General features: G+C 36.2%; 1 protein-coding gene across 2 annotated transcripts in view; it reads right to left on the bottom strand.

The window, feature by feature from the left end:
- The window catches only part of LOC136819692 (helicase domino-like), a 53210-nt gene that overhangs the window by 15860 nt on the left and 15868 nt on the right, over nucleotides 1-21482 (bottom strand). For both annotated transcript variants that reach the window (XM_067075932.1, XM_067075933.1), the window contains exons 21-38: nucleotides 13792-13961; nucleotides 13059-13255; nucleotides 12454-12766; nucleotides 11986-12090; nucleotides 11593-11640; nucleotides 11065-11205; nucleotides 9993-10070; nucleotides 7192-7227; nucleotides 6720-6844; nucleotides 6075-6152; nucleotides 5439-5592; nucleotides 4814-4858; nucleotides 4278-4454; nucleotides 3398-3544; nucleotides 2825-2958; nucleotides 2414-2440; nucleotides 550-670; nucleotides 199-327 (exon numbers count right to left, since the gene is read on the bottom strand). In XM_067075932.1, the coding sequence (XP_066932033.1) occupies nucleotides 199-327; nucleotides 550-670; nucleotides 2414-2440; nucleotides 2825-2958; nucleotides 3398-3544; nucleotides 4278-4454; nucleotides 4814-4858; nucleotides 5439-5592; nucleotides 6075-6152; nucleotides 6720-6844; nucleotides 7192-7227; nucleotides 9993-10070; nucleotides 11065-11205; nucleotides 11593-11640; nucleotides 11986-12090; nucleotides 12454-12766; nucleotides 13059-13255; nucleotides 13792-13961 (2225 nt within the window). The remainder of the gene's footprint in view (nucleotides 1-198; nucleotides 328-549; nucleotides 671-2413; nucleotides 2441-2824; nucleotides 2959-3397; nucleotides 3545-4277; nucleotides 4455-4813; nucleotides 4859-5438; nucleotides 5593-6074; nucleotides 6153-6719; nucleotides 6845-7191; nucleotides 7228-9992; nucleotides 10071-11064; nucleotides 11206-11592; nucleotides 11641-11985; nucleotides 12091-12453; nucleotides 12767-13058; nucleotides 13256-13791; nucleotides 13962-21482) is intronic.

The following is a 21482-nucleotide window of genomic DNA, read 5'->3' as shown; positions in this document are numbered from 1 at the left end:
ATGTTTTTCTAGCCAGATAGAACACCTTTAACTGCATTTTTAGCCCATTTTTAGCCTTTGCAAAAAAGATCGTAAAAGCTGTCTATAACAAAAAGTTTCGCTCTATAAAGTTTGATAAGAATAAATGCTTAAGGTTTGAGAATACCCCCCCCCCCTCGATAAGATAGATAAAAACAGTATCAATCCCAAGGAATTTACCGAGGCAACTTGAGCTTGAGTAGCAGTTGCCCCTTTAGCATTGAGTGTAGTGGCGGTTGTTTGGCCGGGTGTATTGCTGGTGGCGGAGGTTGTAGAGTTTGCTGATTGGTGTTGTTGCAGTTGCTGGGCCTGGTGGAAGAAAATTTTTATCAGTGACTATTTTTCGTCAAAATGATCGTATTTGTGGACATTTCATCGGCTTGATCTCGAAAATCGCAAAACAAATTCAGGCAAAACCCTGTTTCAGTACCATACAATATCTTCCAAAATCTGCAAAAAACTCTGAAATCGGAACTAGGATATTTTGTTTCAGTCGTCATGTTTAAACTAAGGTTAATGTTATTCTCTTACAGCTACTACAGCTTGTGCTTTCTCCTTAGCAATACGATCGGCTCTCATGGTGGCTAGTTCTTTTGGATTCAAGATCTTATCCTGTGAAATTTTGTTCGCTGCAAGGATCTGTGCATGACGACTATAAATATAAAATATCAATCAAAATATTAACAGTAATGATTTGCTAAATACAGTCATATTCAGGTTCACTGTCATTCTGAACCTCGAAGAAGAGGACGCCTAAAAACATTACACTCAAGAACGTTCCGCGTGCTGACACTAGAGACTCAACCCAAATGAAATGAAAACAGTTATGGCAGGCAGGCAGGCAGGCATGTAAAGACAAATTTCGCCATGTCACCGAATTGAAGAATCGTGTATATGCAGTGATCAAAGCATCTTTGTGTTGTCTCAGATCGAAACAGACTTTAAACAACATATTAGGCAAGATTCTTTAAATTTTCCAGAATTTGAGTTTGGAAACAGCCTCTTATTTTATATATCGCAGAGACAACTATAAATAATGATTCAACAAGTGATACTTTTATGAACCTACCAGGTCATGCATTTAACACATATATAATTGATATCTAAGTGAGCCTGACCATTAACCAATCATTCAAAACACAAATAGTGATGTCTTTTGTGAGCAAAAAAACATCTATCTGATCAAAAAATTGAGAAATTTGGTTAAGAACATTGATGTATGCTTATTAATAGTGATTCTTATAGATAAACATGCGTTTTTGAGCCAACAAAACTTTTCTGAAAAAATCTGCTTGAGCCATCTTTTACCTAATGAATGGTACCCTACTTTCATGTAAAAAATCAGAAAAAATTAATGATCCAATTTTTTCACAAAGTCCAAAAAATCCGTTTTTTAGCCGTTTTTTGGCCGAAATTTGCTCAAAAAAACTTTTTTTCGAAAGTCGGGCTCCGTCACATTCAAGGGTTTATAGTTATGCATCTTTGTGCAAAAAATCATAAAGAATCAAAGAGCCAATCTCGAGAAAAGCTAATACCTAAGTAATTGATAATGTGCTTATAAACAAACATCGAATTTGGCCAGTTTTTCTATAAAAACACGCCAAGAAACCAAAATTTCATGTCTAAACACACACATTCTTCAAAAGTAACCCCTCATGAGAAAAAAAAAACATCTATCTCATAAAAAATTGAGTGATTTAACTAAGAACATTGATGTATGCTTATTAATAGTGATTCTTATAGATAAACATGCGTTTTTTGAGCCAACAAAATTTTTTTGAAAAAATCTGCTTGAGCCATCTTTCACCTATGATGGTACCCTACTTTCATGCAAAAAATCAGAAAAAGTTAATGATCCAAATTTTCACAAAGTCCAAAAAACGAGTTTTTTAGCCGTTTTTTGGCCCAAATTTGCCCAAAAATTTTTTTTTTCGAAAATCGGGCTCCGTCACATTCGAGGGTTTATAGTTACACATCTTTGTGCAAAAAATCTAAAATGAGCCAATCACGAGGAAAGCTAATAACGAACGGACGAACGAACGGACAAAGGTTAATTTATAGGACCTCCACCCCACCGGGGTAGGTCCAAAAAGAAGAGGGTATCGATGCGGTAAATCTATGACATGTATAACTGAAGGAAGTATGGAGGATCGGATAGTATATATTGGTCATTAACCATGGTTGCTGTAAAGTATGGTTCGAACCCCACTCACTTGGCAAGTGAACGAACCTTCGCCCAGTTCAACCAATACCAGGAGAGGGTGAGTTCAAGGTGCTAACGGGGCGCTCATTGAAAGCGTGATGGTTGCGAAAATAGAACACAGAACTGCAACCTGCAACTCAGCCAAATAGAAATAGAAAGAAATAGAGAGGATAAAAAGGGCAAATGGCTTACCTTGCATTTTGAAATTTAGCTGACGCTCTAAAAAAAAAAAAAAAAGAAACTTTGCAAACGAATTTTCAACAAAGAAACCAATCGAGGTTGAGATGTCTTAAAGTAAGTTGTTTTGAAGTTTTTATAAGATGCTCACATAATTGGTTATTCAAAACAATAGAGATGACGCGTTCTTAAAGTAGACTTCATTCTTAGACAATTCACTCTCACAAAATAGACCCAGCGTTTCAAACGTCAGACTGTGGATACATTCTCTAACATTATTGTGAATTTGGACTTTTTCTAAGGAATTGAGGAAATTTGACCAAAAAGCCATACTCGAAAACTTTGTTCTTTTTCCGTTGCAGAGATAGAAGTAATGTGATTTAACTTCATATGAAATGTCAAATAAAGACTTTTAACGGAGCTTACGCTTGTTTGACAACAGGTTTTCTCTTGGCGGCCGCCTTGCGTACAGATTCGAATTTGTTGTGGTGCATGGATAAACAACTTTTTCCGCTGTCAGTTGAAAATTGTGTTGACGTTTTCGGTTGTGGATGAGAGGGCTGTATGGAGAAAAAAAGTTATCGTCATTGATTTCAAAGCCCAAAGGGGCTAGATCCGAAACTCCAGGATGGGAAATGAAGCCACTGATTCCTATCTAGACAGAACATTTGACCCATGTGTTTTTCAAAAATATTCCTAAATACGGGGCAATCTTAAGGTTTCACTTTTTCTTGCTTGAGAAAGATTTACGGTTCAAGATTCATCTCTAGCCCCTTCAGGGCTTCAAACTCAAGGTGTATCATGGTGGCCAAGGGAATTGAATCCTAAGAACAGGTAGTGGTAAACTACATATCTTTAAGGGCTATCAAATTCAGTCTCATCTTTACCCTAAAAGTAAGATTTTTGTTTCAAAAATCGATTCGAAATATGTTTAACTAAATTCATATATTCAAACAATAGGCTTGGGTAGTTGTAAAAGTAGGTGTAAAGTGTACAAACCTTAGCAGGGGGTGGTGCGGAGGTTGGCGGTTGTCCAGTAGCGTTTTGTTGTGCTTGTTGCGCAGCCTGTTGTGCAGCCTGTTGTTGTTGAAGTTTTTTACTCTTCTTGACCTTCACTTCATTGGTTTCTGATGTGGCTAACATTAACTGTTAAATAAAAATAAGGTAAAAAAAAGTCGTGAAAAATTATGTAAGAAATATATTTAGGTCATGGGGTAAGAATGTCCTTAGCAGTTTGGATTACGCTTCTATCACGTTTTTTTTCAGTTGGTAGAGAGCTGGGTCCGCTGACCAAAATGCCATTCAACAATCAATTACTTGCGGGCAGAAAATTTCGCGTTTTTGGCATTTTTTCGCGAAAGTTTCTGCCAGGTAGAAATTAAACAAGAAATTCGCGAAAGTTAATTTCGCGAAAAATGAAAATTTCCTAAAAGTCGCGAAAGTTTTTTCCAAGTTTTTTCCAAGTTTTAAAAGCCGAGGAATTATCGCAGTGACTAGAGGCTTCGGAATGGGAGGAAAAAGTGCAAATAGTTTATTTTTCATTTATTAGCATATCACTCTTTCGATTGAAGAAGTAAATGAGATATGAAATAATTTTTTATTCACTTTCCCTAGCCACTCGCGACTTTTCGGCCTCGCGATACTTTCTGCCCTTAAAGTAGCCATTGCGCAAAGACAAAGAAAAAAAAATTCGACTATTTTTTAGTTTCAGACGGAAAATGGAATTCAAATTTGCTGAATTTTGGGAACGGAACTTCCTTTTTTACAATTCACTTTCACTGAAGCGCAAAATCTTTAATATTCTGAACACCAGGACCCAAAATTTATTGTGACAGTGAAATGGTCAAATCAAACCAAACTTATACGAGAGGAATCTCACCTTTCCTTCCTCTCTCGGCAAGAGGACATTTTGATAACGATCACGACACTGTCTACCGGAGCGACGAACTTTACTGGTGACGTTGACAATGTCTGCTGCTAAATCCCAATTGGATAGTTTGTTCAGCATAGTTTCGTTCTGAAAGTCTAATGGCAACTCGAAGATCGTTTGGACAGCCTGCAAATGAAAAAAAATGTGATTCAGATTAACAAGAAATGGTCAAGTCATCTTGAATTTATTTATAATATATCGGTATGCACGGATTCATAAATTTAATTGAAATTTACTTAGTTTTGAGACAGAAAAGTCCTTTTTAAATTTCCAAGAAATCCGTCTAGATAGAAATTTTATAATGAATGTCAAACGTAACGTACTTAACATAACGTAAGAATAGTTTATGGATGGAATACCTTTATAGTGCATACGAAATCTCATGACGAAATTTACGAATCAAGGCTACGGGTAGTACGTCTGTAAAATAGTATTGAGCATTTTTGATCATATTATAAGTTAAAAGGTTTTAAATCACAATTTACCTGTAATAGAGCCCAATCTTCATTGATAAGCCATTCAGGTCCATGCTGTAAAAACAGAAGACAATTGATTCAGATCTTTAAACGATTATACAGGAGGAAAGAAATGACAAAGTAATATATAAATAGTAATATAATAGTAAGTCTGCGACCGCAGTCGGTGGCTCCTCTTTCGATAGCTGTCTACCCAAAGGTAGGAAAGGGCACCACTCTTTCTCCCTAGATTGCTCCACTTACCCTTGATCCTTCTCTTAATTGCTGAGCATCAAGCAGAGAGGCATCAAGTACCATTTTGGGAATCTTTGGTATAACCCGGCTGAGGGTTGAACCCACAACCTTGCGTACCGTAGCCGGATGCTACCACTGCACTACGGTCGCTTAATATAATAGTAATATTCCCTAATCCATCTGCTTTTTAGACTGAGGCCTTGGTATATATATAAAAAAATTGCAAGAGTTGTACATCCTTTAAAAGAAGGTAATATGTGATTTGCTGGGTGTAGAGCAAGGAAAGTGAATTTAACGATAGAAATTTTCACGATAACAATTTTCGTAGTATCGACCTTTTTGAGACGTTCTTTCAAATTTGAAAGTGTTAGAGGTTAAAAGAACGGCAAAGAAAGCTCACCTGCGAGAAATCAGGTCTTGAGGTAACTGTTGAAGGAGCCACAGGAACTGTCATAGCTTTCTGTTTCAACTTTTGTGATTTCTTCAGTTTGCTTCTGTTTAACAGTTCAAGCGCTTTCTTGTCAAAGATTGATTTTGGTTTGGAAATTCGATGCCTGTGATGAAAAAAAGAAAAAACGGATTAATTTACGAGTTTTCTTTAACAATATATCAACTAAAATCAACGAGTTATTTAGATAGTCCGATAATTTCTTATTTTGCGGGCATGCTCGTGGAATGTTTGAATTTGGTCTCGAATGCAGTCATTACATAGACCACTTCATAAATTACGTCACGAACATCACTTGCCTCGTATTCAAACAATTACCATGGTGATTATGTCCCTTGAGACATTAAGTAATTTTGTTATGAATAGAAAGTAGTTTCAATAAAATCCGCTGGGAGTTAATCACGTTGGTAATAATTACAAAACGAGGCAAGTGATGTTCGTGACGTAATTTATGAAAAGGTTTATTGAAACACCCATGCTCGTAAACAATTGACGAGGAGATCGAGATTAGGACCCAGTCTCCAATGCATCATACAAGGCTTGATAAGTGTATTGAGAATATGAAGACTATTTGAGAATAGCAGGTACCTTTTTTTCTTGAAAAGACTGACATAATGTGTTCGGTTAGTGTTTTTCTTCATGGCGTATAAGTCCATACCATTCTTCCTACAAAATTGGAAACAAAAAACACATTGCTAGAAGTGGTTATAACAATTTAGAGACAGATTTGATGTGATATCAGGGGGGGGGGCGAGATGGAGTTTTTACAAGCTCTTATTTGATTTGGTTGGTCGTTAACCAGTAATAAAACAATCTCCATCTCATCTGTTACTGGTTCAGAATCCTCTAAAATGGACTTAAACTCGGCCTCGTCACAAAAGTCACGCCTATGTCTTTTTTCAACACTGCTGGAATTCTAAAAGAAAATTACAAATTCTGTATATCAGTGGTGTCAAAGCAATATTTCTCGCCTGGGACGGAAAATGGATTTTACTCAGAAAATTAGCATATATTCTTGATATTTTGGTTAATTATGCTGATAATTTTGAGACGGAAAAAGTCTCTTTATATACTTTACTGAGCCGAAATCGGTCTGAGAAGGAAGAGCTTTTAACACTGCTACAACGAATGAACATTTTAGATACATCACGTTATCCTCTTGAACCATAAATATACATACACATCATCGTAAATTTGATTTAATAAGATTAATAATTGATAATCAAGACTTACTTCAAGTAATGGATAGGTGGGAGATGATTTTCAGGGATTGTGTCCATTTCATAGAGGAACAACGTACTGTAATCGATGGCGTTTTCAACTTCCCCTTCTCTGGGAGGTGTGGGTGGAGTCCAGATCTGTAAAAAACAGCACAAGTCTTCAGAAGAAAATCCCTGTTTTTCCGTTACAGTTCTGGCAAAATATTTTTTTTTCGTGAATTCATAAAAAGAACAACAAAGATTAAGGGGATTATAAAATGTTTGTGATTTTTGAAATTTGACCATTTTATGCGAAACTGATTCCTCGCAAATACTTCAAATACTAAAGCTCTATATGGAAATATTATGTGAAAAAGAATATATCATTCTGGAAATTCATTGCCCGATTAATTATTTCAAAATACAGACCTTCGAATCGCAAAAAAAGTACACGCGAAATATGTTCTACTTTTTTTATATACATGAGATAAAATATAGGCACTTACCGGCATGACCATACCACACTTCTCATCAATGTAATGCTGAAAATAAAAGTAGAAATTTATATATATTATTATGTAGTAGTATATAGTAGTATGACACATGACTTTCTTTTTCCGTGTAGTGATGAAAGTTGAAAAAGGCAATGCATGGCAATTGCTGCTTCCGATTTGTTATGAAATGAAAACTAGGCTAACTAAGTCCAATATACCTATCAACCCTTATATCGCAAGGAGAATGGGTTTGAGTTTAAAAGGGTCGAATGATGTCAGTATGTCGATGCAATCCAATGATTTCCGACATTTTAACGTCATTCGACCCTTTTGCTAACTCTAACTCTACCCCACTGACCTTTATACATCCCTGAACCAAGCTATATCCGCCATCTTTGAACGAAGTTTTTTTTTGAATTGGTACCCGTAAAGAAGCCATTGCAGTGTTAAAAATTAACGTCTAACGGCGCTACATCACCAAAGGTTTTCTAGGGAAACTAGATCTAGCGCTCTCGATGCATTATACCGCTATTGAGTAGTGCCACCATTAGAGTATCACTTTTCAAAAAACTCCGATAAAAGATTTTGCTTAGCCGGGATTGAGAAACTTGGTCCAGGATATATAAAGGTCAGTGCTCTACCCCCTTCATTAAGTTTTTAACGAAAAAGTAGATTGATAAGTTTTATGCAACAGAAGTATGAATTAAATTACTTACCTCGGGTAATTACGCTTACTTTTATACACATGGAAAATCATTGTTCCAAAAGCGCTGACATAGTTTGATTACAGTACATATTTTAATGTAACATAATTGTGGTATGAAAAAATTCATTCATTTAATAAGTATTGGAATTTTTTCGTGTTGTATAGCATCAGGTAGCTTCTAGTTCCAGTCCCTTTTTCTCCCTCTGTATCTTTTTATCAGTGCTTTGTTATTGTTATTCTGTCAATTCCTTTTGAAAATGTCTTTATAATATCATGAAATTTTATTATGTTTACCTTCTAACGATGAATGGCTTTTTGTGCTAAAACAATACTGAACAATTAAGGCTTTACATGTTGTGTTAAGCTACGCTTTTCCACCATTATGGAATCAAACGTTCGAATCTGTAGAGATGAATCGAACGTTTCCTTCCATAATGGCTGTAGAGTTACGTAGCTATAACAAAACATTAAAAAACTCAGTTTTCACGTTTAAATTACACAAAATCTAAAGTTTCAAAAGGCACTGATAAAAAGGTTTGAGACTGGTTCGACTATAAGCCACCTCATGCCATCCACATAACGTCAAAATGCAAACACAAAACTAAAACGGAATGACCAGAAAAAAGCTAAACGGCAAATCCAACTTTGTCAAATAAGCGTCAATTATTTTAGAGTATCTGTTAAGATATCGATATCAGAGCCTTGACCCTTGTGAACTCTAGCTCAATCAATATTAAGCAAGTTTTTCCGCCAGAGGTTGACGATCCCAGGGCTATAATTTGTACTTTCAATCCCTGAAAGTCATTCCGTTAAGTTCATGATATCAAATAAAGATCAATAGTCAAAAAGAATACAAACAACAGAATAACAAAAAACAAAGCATTTGATTTTTTTTGAATACATATATTTTAATGTCTTATCTTCCATTACAATATTACAGCATGTAGCATTCTCGTTTTTTAAAAAAATTGACTTTTTTGAAAGTTTTTCAAAACATTACAAATAAAAACTTCTTGACAGAACTAATTATTGAAAACAAGAATAGAAAAAGATATACAATAGAATCACTCGTCAGGAACAAAAAAAAACAACAAAAAAAAACGTTGTATATGAAAAAACTAATTATTGAAAAAACCAAAATTGAACACCTTCGAATATTCAACACATCAAACGTTAAAAGTTGAGTACGAAAACTTTAAAGCTCATTTGTTAAAGGACACCGTCAAATGAAAAAAAATAAAACAAAGAAAAAAAGCAAACAAAAACTAAAAACATGTAAATTCAATTATTATTTTTCTCCTTTGTTCTAAATGACCCAATCATCGTCCATTACTTTTGGGCGTGGTGTCCGGGAACTACGGCGGATGTCTCCGCTACTCAGACTATCCGGGCTACCCAGGGAACTGGGACTAGAAGCACCTGATGACATGGGCGTTAACTTAAGTGTAGTCTGCGTGTATGTTTTAGCTGCTGTCCGATGCGATTCTTTAGGTGACAGTAGTCCATTTTTACTGTTTGTTAAAGTGTTAATTGTTTGAGTGTTACCTAACGTTGCTGTTTTAGATATAAAATCGCCTATCGTCACCGCACGGTTACGCTTAGTAGGTGACTGTCTTGTATTGGTACTGTTTTCACCGACTATTACAGTACGAGAATTCTGTCGTACTGGTCGTAAATTAGTGTTCGTTTCGACGGATGTTTTCAGTGCTTTCAACTTAGTATTTGAAATCAAAATCTTTTCAATACTCTGAGATTGCGTTTTAGGTTTGCCAGTATTGACCTTGTCAATTGCTTTCTTAGCAACCTGATTACCTAACGGGGGTGGTTTCCGACTACGGCTTTTAGCTCTCGGACTAGAGGTAGTCGATGATTTAGTTAGATCGATTCGTTCGATTCGATGATCGATCCTCTGTTGAGCTGTTTTCTTAATTTCTTCAATTTTCTTATCACCCAGTTTCATCAAGAGTGGCTGTATGTTAACGCGTAGACCTTTATTAGCGTCAGTCGTAGGGCTGGTCACGTCAATGTCGACGTCAGAATTTTGCGACGCAATAGAGCCACCTCTTGATGAACGTTTTTTGTTTGATTTCTTTTTAGGGGAATTCACCTGATCGTAAGAGTCATCACGAATGTAGGTGAACAACATGTCGTCCTCTTCTTCGGCGTTCTTTCTCTCTTCTGCTTCCTGAAGAAAAAAAGAGAAAGAGAACATTTAAAAAGTGGTAAAAGATAAGTTCCCTAGTGGAAAATATCCCAGTTTCAGCCTAACTGAAATTCAACGGAAAAAAAAACTACACTCCAAAACCATCTTTAGAACAAAAAGAACATTTCAACAGTGGTCAAAGTCATCTACCGCTCGATGTAGAAATTTTCTTCTGACACGTTAAAGCTCTCAAGGTCGGAAAAATATTCAACACCTGGAAGGTTTAGATTACGACATTTCGCAAGATCGCGTCGACGTCAAGGATTTTACAGCGGAAGGCCTGAACCCTAGACCTCGTTTTCGGGGAATATCGGGTTCAACCAAAATATTTTCAGGCTTACGCGCATGGGTCGTGGAGCCCGACTGGGGATGCGGCATATCATAGGACGACAAATTGATGAGACATTAGCCGACTACTTTTAGCCGATTTTTCTTGTCAGACTGAGCTTGAATACACAATGAATAAGCCTAAATTATTCGAATTTTGCAGGATTTTGTTCCTAAATGTAGAGATTATTGTACTCTATTGAAACGGACTTCCACCTGAGACGGAAGAACTTTGTATACTACCTAAAACCTAAAGCCTAGGGCGAAAGCTGAGTTATCATTGAAGAACGCCCACCCAAGTGAACTAAAGAAGATAGAAAAGCTTCCGGATGACAAGGAGCTGAAAAGAAAATTCCTATTCCTCCACCAATACTCAAAAGATAACAAACCACACTGTAATGTAACAGTTTGATTTAATGGTTAGGAAGCGATATTAAAGGAGCGATTTCATCACCTTACTCTTATTAAATGCAGTGGACAAAGCAAATTTTTTCATCCGAGACGGAAAATCGACTTTACTCAGCAAATTACAACATTTTAAATTCTTGCAATTTTGGTGAATTATGCAGAAAATGAGAAGGAAGAACTTTAAACGCTGTAAACATAAATCAATGGGGTTGAATATTGAAGAGTAACACGATAATAAAACCTTCAAAGATTGTAGATGGTTAAGTTCCCATTCTTTCTTCTTCCCTTCCAACATTTTCTCCGTTTCCTCGACTTCATCTTCAACCGCGTAAGTGTTTGTCCTTTCGACAAATCGCAATGCGAGACGCTCCACAGGTTTCAACTGAAAACAAAATGTAAAGTATTAAATCAGTGTCGCATCTTTACTAGGTTTTATGAATCTGGGCGGAAATCATAATGGACTTTGGTTTTGTGGGTCATTTGACTAAAAAAACTCCCTTATTGCGCAAGATGTGTTATCTTAATTGGACCGATTTTCGTCTACAGACGGAAAGTTGATTAATCGCAAATGATGCGCTTTTATTAGTCACACTAATGTTGTCGTTCCCTTTATTTAACTTATATTTTTCTAACTTATCTTTAACTTTAACGTAGAAATTCGTGAGATTAGACTTGATTATTGCAAATGTATATGGGCCTTAAATCTACCCGAATGAAATGAAAGCCAGTCATTTCAAGCAAAAATAACCCGGTTAATGAAATTACATACCTCAGCCTCCAACATTGACAAGGCGACTTCTACTTTCGAATTTTCAGCCTGAATTTTAAGCAAAATAAAGAATAACGAAGATGTCAATCAAAGAAAAATTCAGACTTGAACACCTGAGAAAGCAAGGTGGCCAAGGAACTAGGCCTTTTAAAAATTCTCTGGGAGAGAGCATGAGAGAGCATTATTACGATAAAGTAGACTAGGGGTTAGCCGTGTCAAGAGTCAAAACTCGAAATTAAAAAGAGCGCCGTACAGAAAATACCAGGAAACACGTTTTTCTTTTTTTCATGGTTTTGCCTCTAATACGACTATTAACCTAGAACCTAGACTATTCTTATTTCATTCTGGGATCGAGAATAATTGAATGAATACAATCGTTTTAAGAATTCTTACATTTTCACCAGTGTTATCATTGAATTCTTGCAGTTCAGAATCTTGTTCCACTTTGGCTCGTTCTGCGGCCACCACGTCATCTTTCTCTTCAGTTTCTGCAAGAGCCTAGAAGGTTTGAAATATTATGTGTTTGTGAGACGGTAATAGTCCTGTAATTTAAGAGCAATTTTACTTTCCCTGCAATTGGTACTCAGGACAAAACGCAAATAGCTCCAAGTAACTTACCGCCTAGATCAGATTACCCAATCTAAGCTACTCATTGGCTGAGTTGGCGGTGACCGTAGACCGAACCCAAAAACCCTTGGATTGTAAGACGAAGCCTCTACCGACTAAGCTACCTGTAATTTAAGAGCAATTTTACTTTCCCTGCAATGCGTAATGAGTGAAACACGCAATAAAAACTGCTTGTCGGTTCAGAAATTTTGTACTAGTACAGCATACATGTGATTCAATTTTAATTTGTCTTACCTTTTCATACTGTTCATTGGTGATCTTAGGTGCATCTTTAGAGGCTTCTACTGATTTCTCCTCATTAATTTCGCCATCTTTCTTTTCTTTTTCGTCTGACACCGTCTTTCGTTTGTTGGATGTCGGTACAACGACATCGTCAGCTGTGGCGGACTTCTCTTCGATCGCGCTGACGTTAAAGAGATCGTACACCGAGTCTTCTTTGAAGAAGGCCGTGGTGAAGTTACCGCCCTCTATGGCCATGTCGCATAACATACGTTTCTGTTGCGCTTTCTTTAGGATGGTTTCTTCTACTGTGCGGTCTGAGATCAACCTATGGAACATTTTTGAAAAGTTTTGTAATACGTAATTATTTAGTGGTCAAAGCAAGGTTTAAGACTACGGTCTTGAAATTTTGGTGAATTATGCAGAATTTTGGGACGGAAAAGCCTCTTTAGATACTTCACTGAGACGAAAATCTGTCTTAGAGAGAATAACTTTTAACAATGAACTTTTAAAGGTGTTTTAAATTTTAAGAGAGAAAGCGCCAGTCAAATATCCCGTCTAGTGATACAAAGAAAAATACGATAAGAAGGAAAAGTGTGATTAATAGTTCATGTACTCACCTGTATATGTGTACATCTCTGGTCTGCCCAATACGGTGACATCTATCTTGTGCTTGTGCGTCCATTGTCGGGTTCCAATCGGAATCGTAGAAAATGACAGTGTCAGCACCGGTTAAATTGACTCCGACACCACCGCTCCTCGTGGAGAGAATGAAAATGAAAATTTTGTCGTCTTGATTAAAGCGCTCCATTAGTACCTGTAAAATAAATTAATGACGCACGTAAAAGCAACTGCAGATTGATTGTAGTTGAAAGGTAGGGTGTACAATCGTCATTTCAAAATAAACTTCAGGGATCCGCACAGCCTAACTTCGATTCAAATCATTAATCACAGGCGTTAATACAAGGTTTCGGATCAATAAGAATAACTCTTTGCCATGACATCACGTCAGAATTGGGTGAAAACAGGGAACACTAAAGATCGACTTCATCTTCTCCAGTAATGAAACTGTTAAGGGAGATCATGGTGATTGTTCTCCTCTCCAAATGGTTAAGCCAAATGGTTATGGTTAAAAAATTGCACAATTGTGACAACGAGTCACATGACTGTTCATGGTGTGCGTAGGAAAACAATTTTTTATGATAACCTTATTGGTTAAAAACGAGTCACATGACTGTTCATGGTGCGGAGAAAAACAATGTGTAAATTTCATTTTTTTAATGGTTGACTAAATTAACTAAATTCATTACAGAATTCAATCCAACAGTGTAATTCTTAGCGTTGAAAACCGACCTGTCTTTGCTCCACCTTGGTAGCACCATCCAAACGCAGATAAATATATCCGTGGAAATTGAGGAACCGTTCCAAGACGTCCAACATTTTGGTCATCTGCGTGAAAATCAAACCCCGGTGTTTATCAATCTTCATTTGACGTAGTAGACGATCTAACGCTTGCAGTTTACCTGAAATGGTCGAAGAGTTTGTCAAAACAATGTCAAAGAGAATTTACAACTACATAGAATTATGATTAAAAAATGACATATTTTCAACCAAAAAAAGGTTTTTCGTCTGAGAGGGAAAATGGATTCGACGCAGCAATTATCGCACATTCTTGAACTTTTGGCAAATTATGTTACGGAATTTGGAGATGGAAAAAACCTCTTCGTATACTTCACTGAGACAGTTATTCATCTTTTAACACTGAACAAACAACCGACCTCCAGTTTTCGGTGAAAAATATTATCAAGCAACATTTAGAGTCGGTTCATCGGTCTAATTAAATTGTTTGTTTTTTGTTGTTTTTTTTCTATCATTATTTTCTTGATTTCCAAAAATATATTGGTTCTTCTTACCAGAAAGTTTTAAATATTCTATGTATGTGTAATGTATATAAAACGGCTTATAGTAATTTACGGAATAAAATTCCGCCTTTTAATTTACGGAATTTTATTCCGCAAATTACTAATCTACGGAATACGTTGATATCTCTTGAAGCAATAGAGGTATAATGTACAAACTTCACACATGTCTTCAAAATGGATCAATGCTGCTACATGCCAAATTTGGGAATATGAAACCTACGTAAACCGTAATTACGGCCAATAAAGCATTTAGTGCCGTACTGATTACAAAAATTCCGCAAATTACTAATCTACGGAATATTCAAATAACTCTCGAACCGTTGTATATCTTAAAACGAAATTTTGCACGTATCTTAGTATCCATAAGACTCTGCTTTATGCCAAAAATCAGCTCTGTAGTACTTTGTTGACGGGAGTTACATGAGAAAAACGGAAAATCACGTAGTCATCCTATAAACCGTTCACCACCAAAACTTAGAACTGCTCTAATTCGATGAGAAAATAGACCAACAAGCCCAAATTTGGTGTGAACACGTAAGATATATATGAAAGTCCTCTCTAAAAAAATTAAATCCCCTACCCGACGTGGGAAGAAGATACGTAAGAAAAACGTAATGTGACGTAGTGCAAAAATACAAGTCTGCGTATCTATGGAACGAATATGTTTCCCAACAAGAAAATTTGCACAAGGTAGCCCCTTTGTGACAAAAGCGCACATGAAAAATTTCAGAGCAATACAATGACGTCATCGAGAGTTACGTTGAAATTCCGCAAATTACTAATCTACGGAATAAATTCGCAATTCTAATCTACGGAATTCTCAAATAACTTTCGAACCGTTAGATATCATGCAGCGAAATTTGGCACGTGTGTTACTATCTAAAAGACGCTGCTTCACGCCAAAAATCAGATCTGTGGTACCATGTTAACGGGAGTTACGTAACAAAAACGTAGTTCGACGTAGTGCAAAAATACCAGTCTCCGTATTTCCGCAACCAATAAGTCTCACAACATGAAAATTTGCAGAGAGTAGCCCCTTTGTGATAAAAACTCACAAGCCAAATTTCAGATCAATACGAAGACGTCATCGGGAGTTACGTTCCGAAATTCCGCTAATTAATATTCCGCAAATACTAATCTACGGAATATTCAAATAACTCTCGAACCGTTGTATATCTTAAAACGAAATTTTGCACGTATCTTAGTATCCATAAGACTCTGCTTTATGCCAAAAATCAGCTCTGTAGTACTTTGTTGACGGGAGTTACATGCGAAAAACGGAAAATCGCGTAGTCATCATATAACCGTTCACCACCAAAACTTAGAATTGCTCTAATTCAAGGAGAAAATGGACCAACAAGCCCAAATTTGGTGTGAACACGTAAGATATATATGAAAGTCCTCTCTAAAAAAATTAAATCCCCTACCTGACGTGGGAAGAAGAAGAAAAACGTAATGTGACGTAGTGCAAAAATACAAGTCTGCGTATCTATGGAACGAATATGTTTCCCAACAAAAAATTTGCACAAGGTAGCCCCTTTGTGACAAAAGCTCACATGAAAATTTCAGAGCAATACAATGACGTCATCGAGAGTTTCGTTTTCCGCAATTAATCTGCGGAATAAAATTCCGCAAATTACTAATCTACGGAATTCTCAAATAACTTTCGAACCGTATATATCATGCAGCGAAATTTGGCACGTGTGTACTATCTAAAAGACTGCTTCACGCAAAAATCAGATCGTGGTCCCATGTTAACGGGAGTTACGTAACAAAAACGTAATTCGACGTAGTGCAAAAATACCAGTCTCCGTATTTCCGCAACCAATAAGTCTCACAACATGAAAATTTGCAGAGAGTAGCCCCTTTGTGATAAAAACTCACAAGCCAAATTTCAGATCAATACGAAGACGTCATCGGGAGTTACGTTGAAATTCCGCAAATTACTAATCTGCGGAATAATATTCTGCAAATTACTAATCTGCGGAATAATATTCCGCAAATTACTAATCTACGGAATATTCAAATGACTCTCGAACCGTTGTATATCTTAAAACGAAATTTTGCACGTATCTTAGTGTATCCATAAGACTCTGCTTCATGCCAAAAATCAGCTCTGTAGTACTTTGATGACGGGAGTTACATGAGAAAAACGGAAAATCACGTAGTCATCCTATAACCGTTCACCACCAAAACTTAGAATTGCTCTAATTCAAGGAGAAAATGAACCAACAAGCCCAAATTTGGTGTGAACACGTAAGATATATATGAAAGTCCTCTCTAAAAAAATTAAATCCCCTACCTGACGTGGGAAGAAGATACGTAAGAAAAACGTAATGTGACGTAGTGCAAAAATACAAGTCTGCGTATCTATGGAACGAATATGTTTCCCAACAAGAAAATTTGCACAAGGTAGCCCCTTTGTGACAAAAGCTCACATGAAAAATTTCAGAGCAATACAATGACGTCATCGAGAGTTTCGTTGAAATTCCGCAAATTACTAATCTGCGGAATAAAATTCCGCAAATTACTAATCTACGGAATTCTCAAATAACTTTCGAACCGTTATATATCATGCAGCGAAATTTGGCACGTGTGTTACTATCTAAAAGACGCTGCTTCACGCCAAAAATCAGATCTGTGATACCTTGTTAACGGGAGTTACGTAACAAAAACGTAATTCGACGTAGTGTAAAAATACCAGTCTCCGTATTTCCGCAACCAATAAGTCTCACAACATGAAAATTTTCACAGGGTAGCCCCTCTGTGATAAAAACTCACAAGCCAAATTTTAGATCAATACAAAGACGTCATCGGGAGTTACGTTGAAATTCCGCAAATTACTAATCTGCGGAATAATATTCCGCAAATTACTAATCTACGGAATATTCAAATGACTCTCGAACCGTTGTATATCTTAAAACGAAATTTTGCACGTATCTTAGTGTATCCATAAGACTCTGCTTCATGCCAAAAATCAGCTCTGTAGTACTTTGTTGACGGGAGTTACATGAGAAAAACGGAAAATCACGTAGTCATCCTATAACCGTTCACCACCAAAACTTAGAACTGCTCTAATTCGAGGAGAAATTGAAACAACAAGCCCAACTTTGGTGTAAACACGTAAGGTATTTACGAAAGTCCTCTCTGAAAAAATTGAATCTACTCCTCGACGTGGGAAGAAGATACGTAAGAAAAACGTAATATGACGTAAATTTTTTATTAGGCTAGGCTCTCCTATTTTTTGCACTTTGAGCCTCAAATGGTTCCTATCATGTTCTTATTTTTAGGGTTAAACTTAAGTATTTCAGAATTTATACCCAAATTTTACTACTTTCCCCCTAAATTGCTTGAAGATTGTTCTTAAACTGGGGAGGGGGGCACTAGATTACTAAACGACGACATGTGACGCTAAAAAATGGCTTTTTATAATCGGACTCGTACAGTGCAGCTCTTGGGTAGTGAAAAGGTACCATAACAGTGTATTTTACCGAACGTTTCTCGCCCTTACAGTGTAGTTTGATTGCATATCAAGTTTTGCTAAAGCCATCAAAGAGGTCCCATTGCCCAATGGAATTGCTTCATTTTCCAACCGACCAATGACCTTATAAAAACGTTAAAAGGTTTTCGCTCATTTTGTGAGAAAGCGGAGACCGGCCTTTACAAGGAAAATTCTTCTCCTTGTAAATTCATTACCAGTCCCCTAAAAAGCTGACTGCGCCACTAAGGGTCGAAAGGGGTATTCTCTGGCGTCCAAAAGTAGCATAAAAAACGCCTGGAATTTACGGGAACGAGGTTGAAGAAAAACGTTAAAGGGATCGGAACATTCCGATCTGACTATTAAAATAGCCGCCCAAGTCAGCTGGGTTTGAAATAATAAATTGCATTTAATACCTTATCGGGGAAAATATGTCGGGGGAAAGTGACGAAAATTTTGAGGGGGTGACGAAATTTTCCCCCGACGAATTTTTTCCCCGATATTATATCACCCGACCAAAACTTTTACCCGCTTTTTTATCCCCGACCAAAACTTTTGCCCAATTTCTTAAACCCAACCAAAATTAAAATCTAAATTTTTTACACCTTTATTAACCGAAATTAGTGCTTTAAACGTCGAATTACAAAATCTTTTTTGGAGCTAGTGAAGGAAACCATTTCATTTGGACAATTTAGTTGGGTGAAAGTGACTAAATTGTAAATTTTGTCGGGGAAAAGTGACGAATTTGATATTTTGGTCTGGGGAAAGTGACGAAAATGCCTCTAGGCGACGAAATTTTTCCCTGACGAAAAAAAACCCCGTCTAAATAAAACTCTGACATTTTTTTTCCCGATAAGGCATTCCCTTGAGAACGAACCGAGTCCGAAACATGTCGGGAAAATTCAAAATATAATAGCCGCATTCTTCTTCACCGTTCAACATAAATCGTGAAAAATCAACTTCAGAATTTGAAGATAAGACCTTGTGTTTTCGCTTCTTTGACATGTTTAAGAACAAACTGCTTTTGTAAAAATGAATTTAAGTAATTACATCATGAGTAATTAAGGAATAAGTGTGGCATGGACCTTAATTAAACGTCAAAACGACGCTTTTCATATACTTTTCACAAAAAAAGCCTAATTTCCTTGGGGAAATCATTTTATTGTTTCAAACTTTTTTTTAAGTTAATGAAAAATAATTTCTTTATTTAGATTTTTTGCGGAAAAATTTTCTATTTGGCTACATCCTACGTTATAGCTGTTTTTATATGGAAATTTAATGTAGAAAATTGCCAAAAATGAGGTTTTTTGGAGATTTTAAAGGAAAGATACTTCCACAAAAATTTTCCGAAATTGTATTTTTAGATACTTAATAGATACATCACCTGAACCAAAAAAAATTCCAAAATGTTTGATTTTTACCAAGATTAGGGCTTGAAAGGTGAAATACTCTTCTTCGGAAAACTCTTTGTTTTCTTCTTCATTTAATTTTTTCATCTCAATTTTTCGATTTTTAAATTCTAAAAAGGTAGGTTTAACAGGACATATAAAAAAAGTTATACATTAATCTTTTTAAAATGCAGAAATTGCCTTAAGCATTTAAGTATGTGTAAAATCGAAAAATTGGGTATGTCCAGAGCCCTTAATATATATTAAGATAAATTTCTGCAACCTCTTTAGATGGGGTTGTGGGTCTTGCAGGGGGGGGGGGTCTTGCAGTTACTCCTTGACACTATGTGGAGTAACTGCAATTTTGGACATTTTCTACAGACACCACCACCCTTGCAGTTATTCCATAGTGTACTAACTGATTTTACCCTCAAAATTGGTGTATACCACCCAAAAAATGCCAAATTTGGCAATTTTTTCACTGAATTCCTCATTTTTGATACCATTTTACTGGGTACATCTTATTAACGACCGTTCAAATGTTAAATATCTCAATCATTTTCCAAGTTTGTTAAAATACCTTTCATGCCTTGATTGAAGAAAAAATTTTGTGATTTTGTTTTACCTTTGAAAAAAATGTTTTGAATTTTTTTGCTTCCGGAATTTTTAAAAACCTAAAATTTTAAGTGAAAAATTGAAAAATGTGCTCACTTAGTACACCATATCCTACCAAAATCGACAATTTTGGGCTTAGGCACCACCCATGTTGCAGTTAGTCCACTGGTGGAGTAACTGTTTTCCCAAAATTTGGTTTGTATACCACCACGGTAGTAATTGTCATAGTGTTTATATAATAACTGCATGACCCCCCCCCTGGGTCTTGTCTGATTTGCTTTTTCAGACCTTAGCTGAGAAAATGAAAGGCAGAGCGATTATGTAGTAGGGCACTTGCGAGAGCTTGCTAACTTAACCAGCTTTTCCTTGTAACTGTACTGAGCTGACGTACGGGTCAGATCAGCAAGGTAAATTTTTCAGTGATGACATTTTCATACTTTATGAAGGCAAAAGACCCCGAGATGCCCGAGACACTTTTAGACCATTTTAGACCACAAAAGAGAAAACGATATGACCTTCTCTTCATAAAAAATTATCTTCCAAGAATGAAGAGTGAATCATCCCTATTTATCATTTTCAAAAATTAATAGTAAAAGTTTAAAGAGAAATTTTATAGGAAGTAAGCGAAGTAGGATAGAAACAATAACACACTCATGGGATTTTGAATTTAGCATGAGTTGTTGCAGTAAACAGACTGTTCACATTTCAAAATCATAATGATTGGTGAGTCCAGTCAAAACACAGATTTGATCTGTAGCGTCACACGCTTCACCTTGTCTCAATAGATGAGTCAAATTGAAACAACTACAGTATCGCAAAACATACTCTCTGGTAATTTTTCTTAACTTCAGAAGTAGTAAATACCCTATCTTATGTTACACAAATTGGGGGGGGGGGGGCGTACGGGGTTTGCGATTTCCGAAATACCGATTAATTTTGCCAAAATTTCCGAAATTCCATAAAAGAATAATTGCAATTCCGATACCGATTTTTGGCGTATTTTTCATAGTTTTGACTAATTTTTCATCAAATTTGATTTTTCATGTACGAATTCCGAAAAAAGAGGACAAAACTTTATAATACCGAAATTTCGAAGCAAAACTTCATGGATTTTCGATACCCAAATAATTTCAGAATTCCGAAATACCGAAGGAATTTTGCCTGATTTCCGAAATTCCGAAGAAAAAAGGTCGATTTCCACTATTCCGAAAAACCGTACGACAAATTGAGGGTTTTTATTCCGTGGGAATTGGGCCATAGAAATTCTTCAACGGAGAAAAGCTTCATATTCCCTTTGGGATAAAAAGAAGCTGGGTGATTTTATTCATTCATACAAGCTGTTATCTAAAATATTAAAAGACTTACCGTTTTTTTGCAAGACTTCATCGTTCCTGACAAACACAGGACACAAGCCAAAAATAGATCAATATCACTATCACTGGAAGTATATATTTTGACTTTTTCATCGCAAACTGAAGTGTGATAGTTTTAGAATCCAATCTAAAAAATTTTCCTCTCCAACTCCTTCAGGTCAAAGGAAAATTTGAGTATTGAAGTATTTGAAGTAAAACATTTGCATCAGTCATCAAAAAGGGTTATCTTGTGCAAATTTTCTTGTTGAGAAATTTATTTGTTCTATAG

This window comes from Clytia hemisphaerica, unplaced genomic scaffold (genome assembly GCF_902728285.1).
Source record: "Clytia hemisphaerica strain Z4C2 unplaced genomic scaffold, Clytia hemisphaerica genome assembly, whole genome shotgun sequence".
In the NCBI taxonomy this organism is placed as follows: domain Eukaryota; kingdom Metazoa; phylum Cnidaria; class Hydrozoa; order Leptothecata; family Clytiidae; genus Clytia; species Clytia hemisphaerica.
This window is presented reverse-complemented; position numbering and strand designations above follow the sequence as displayed.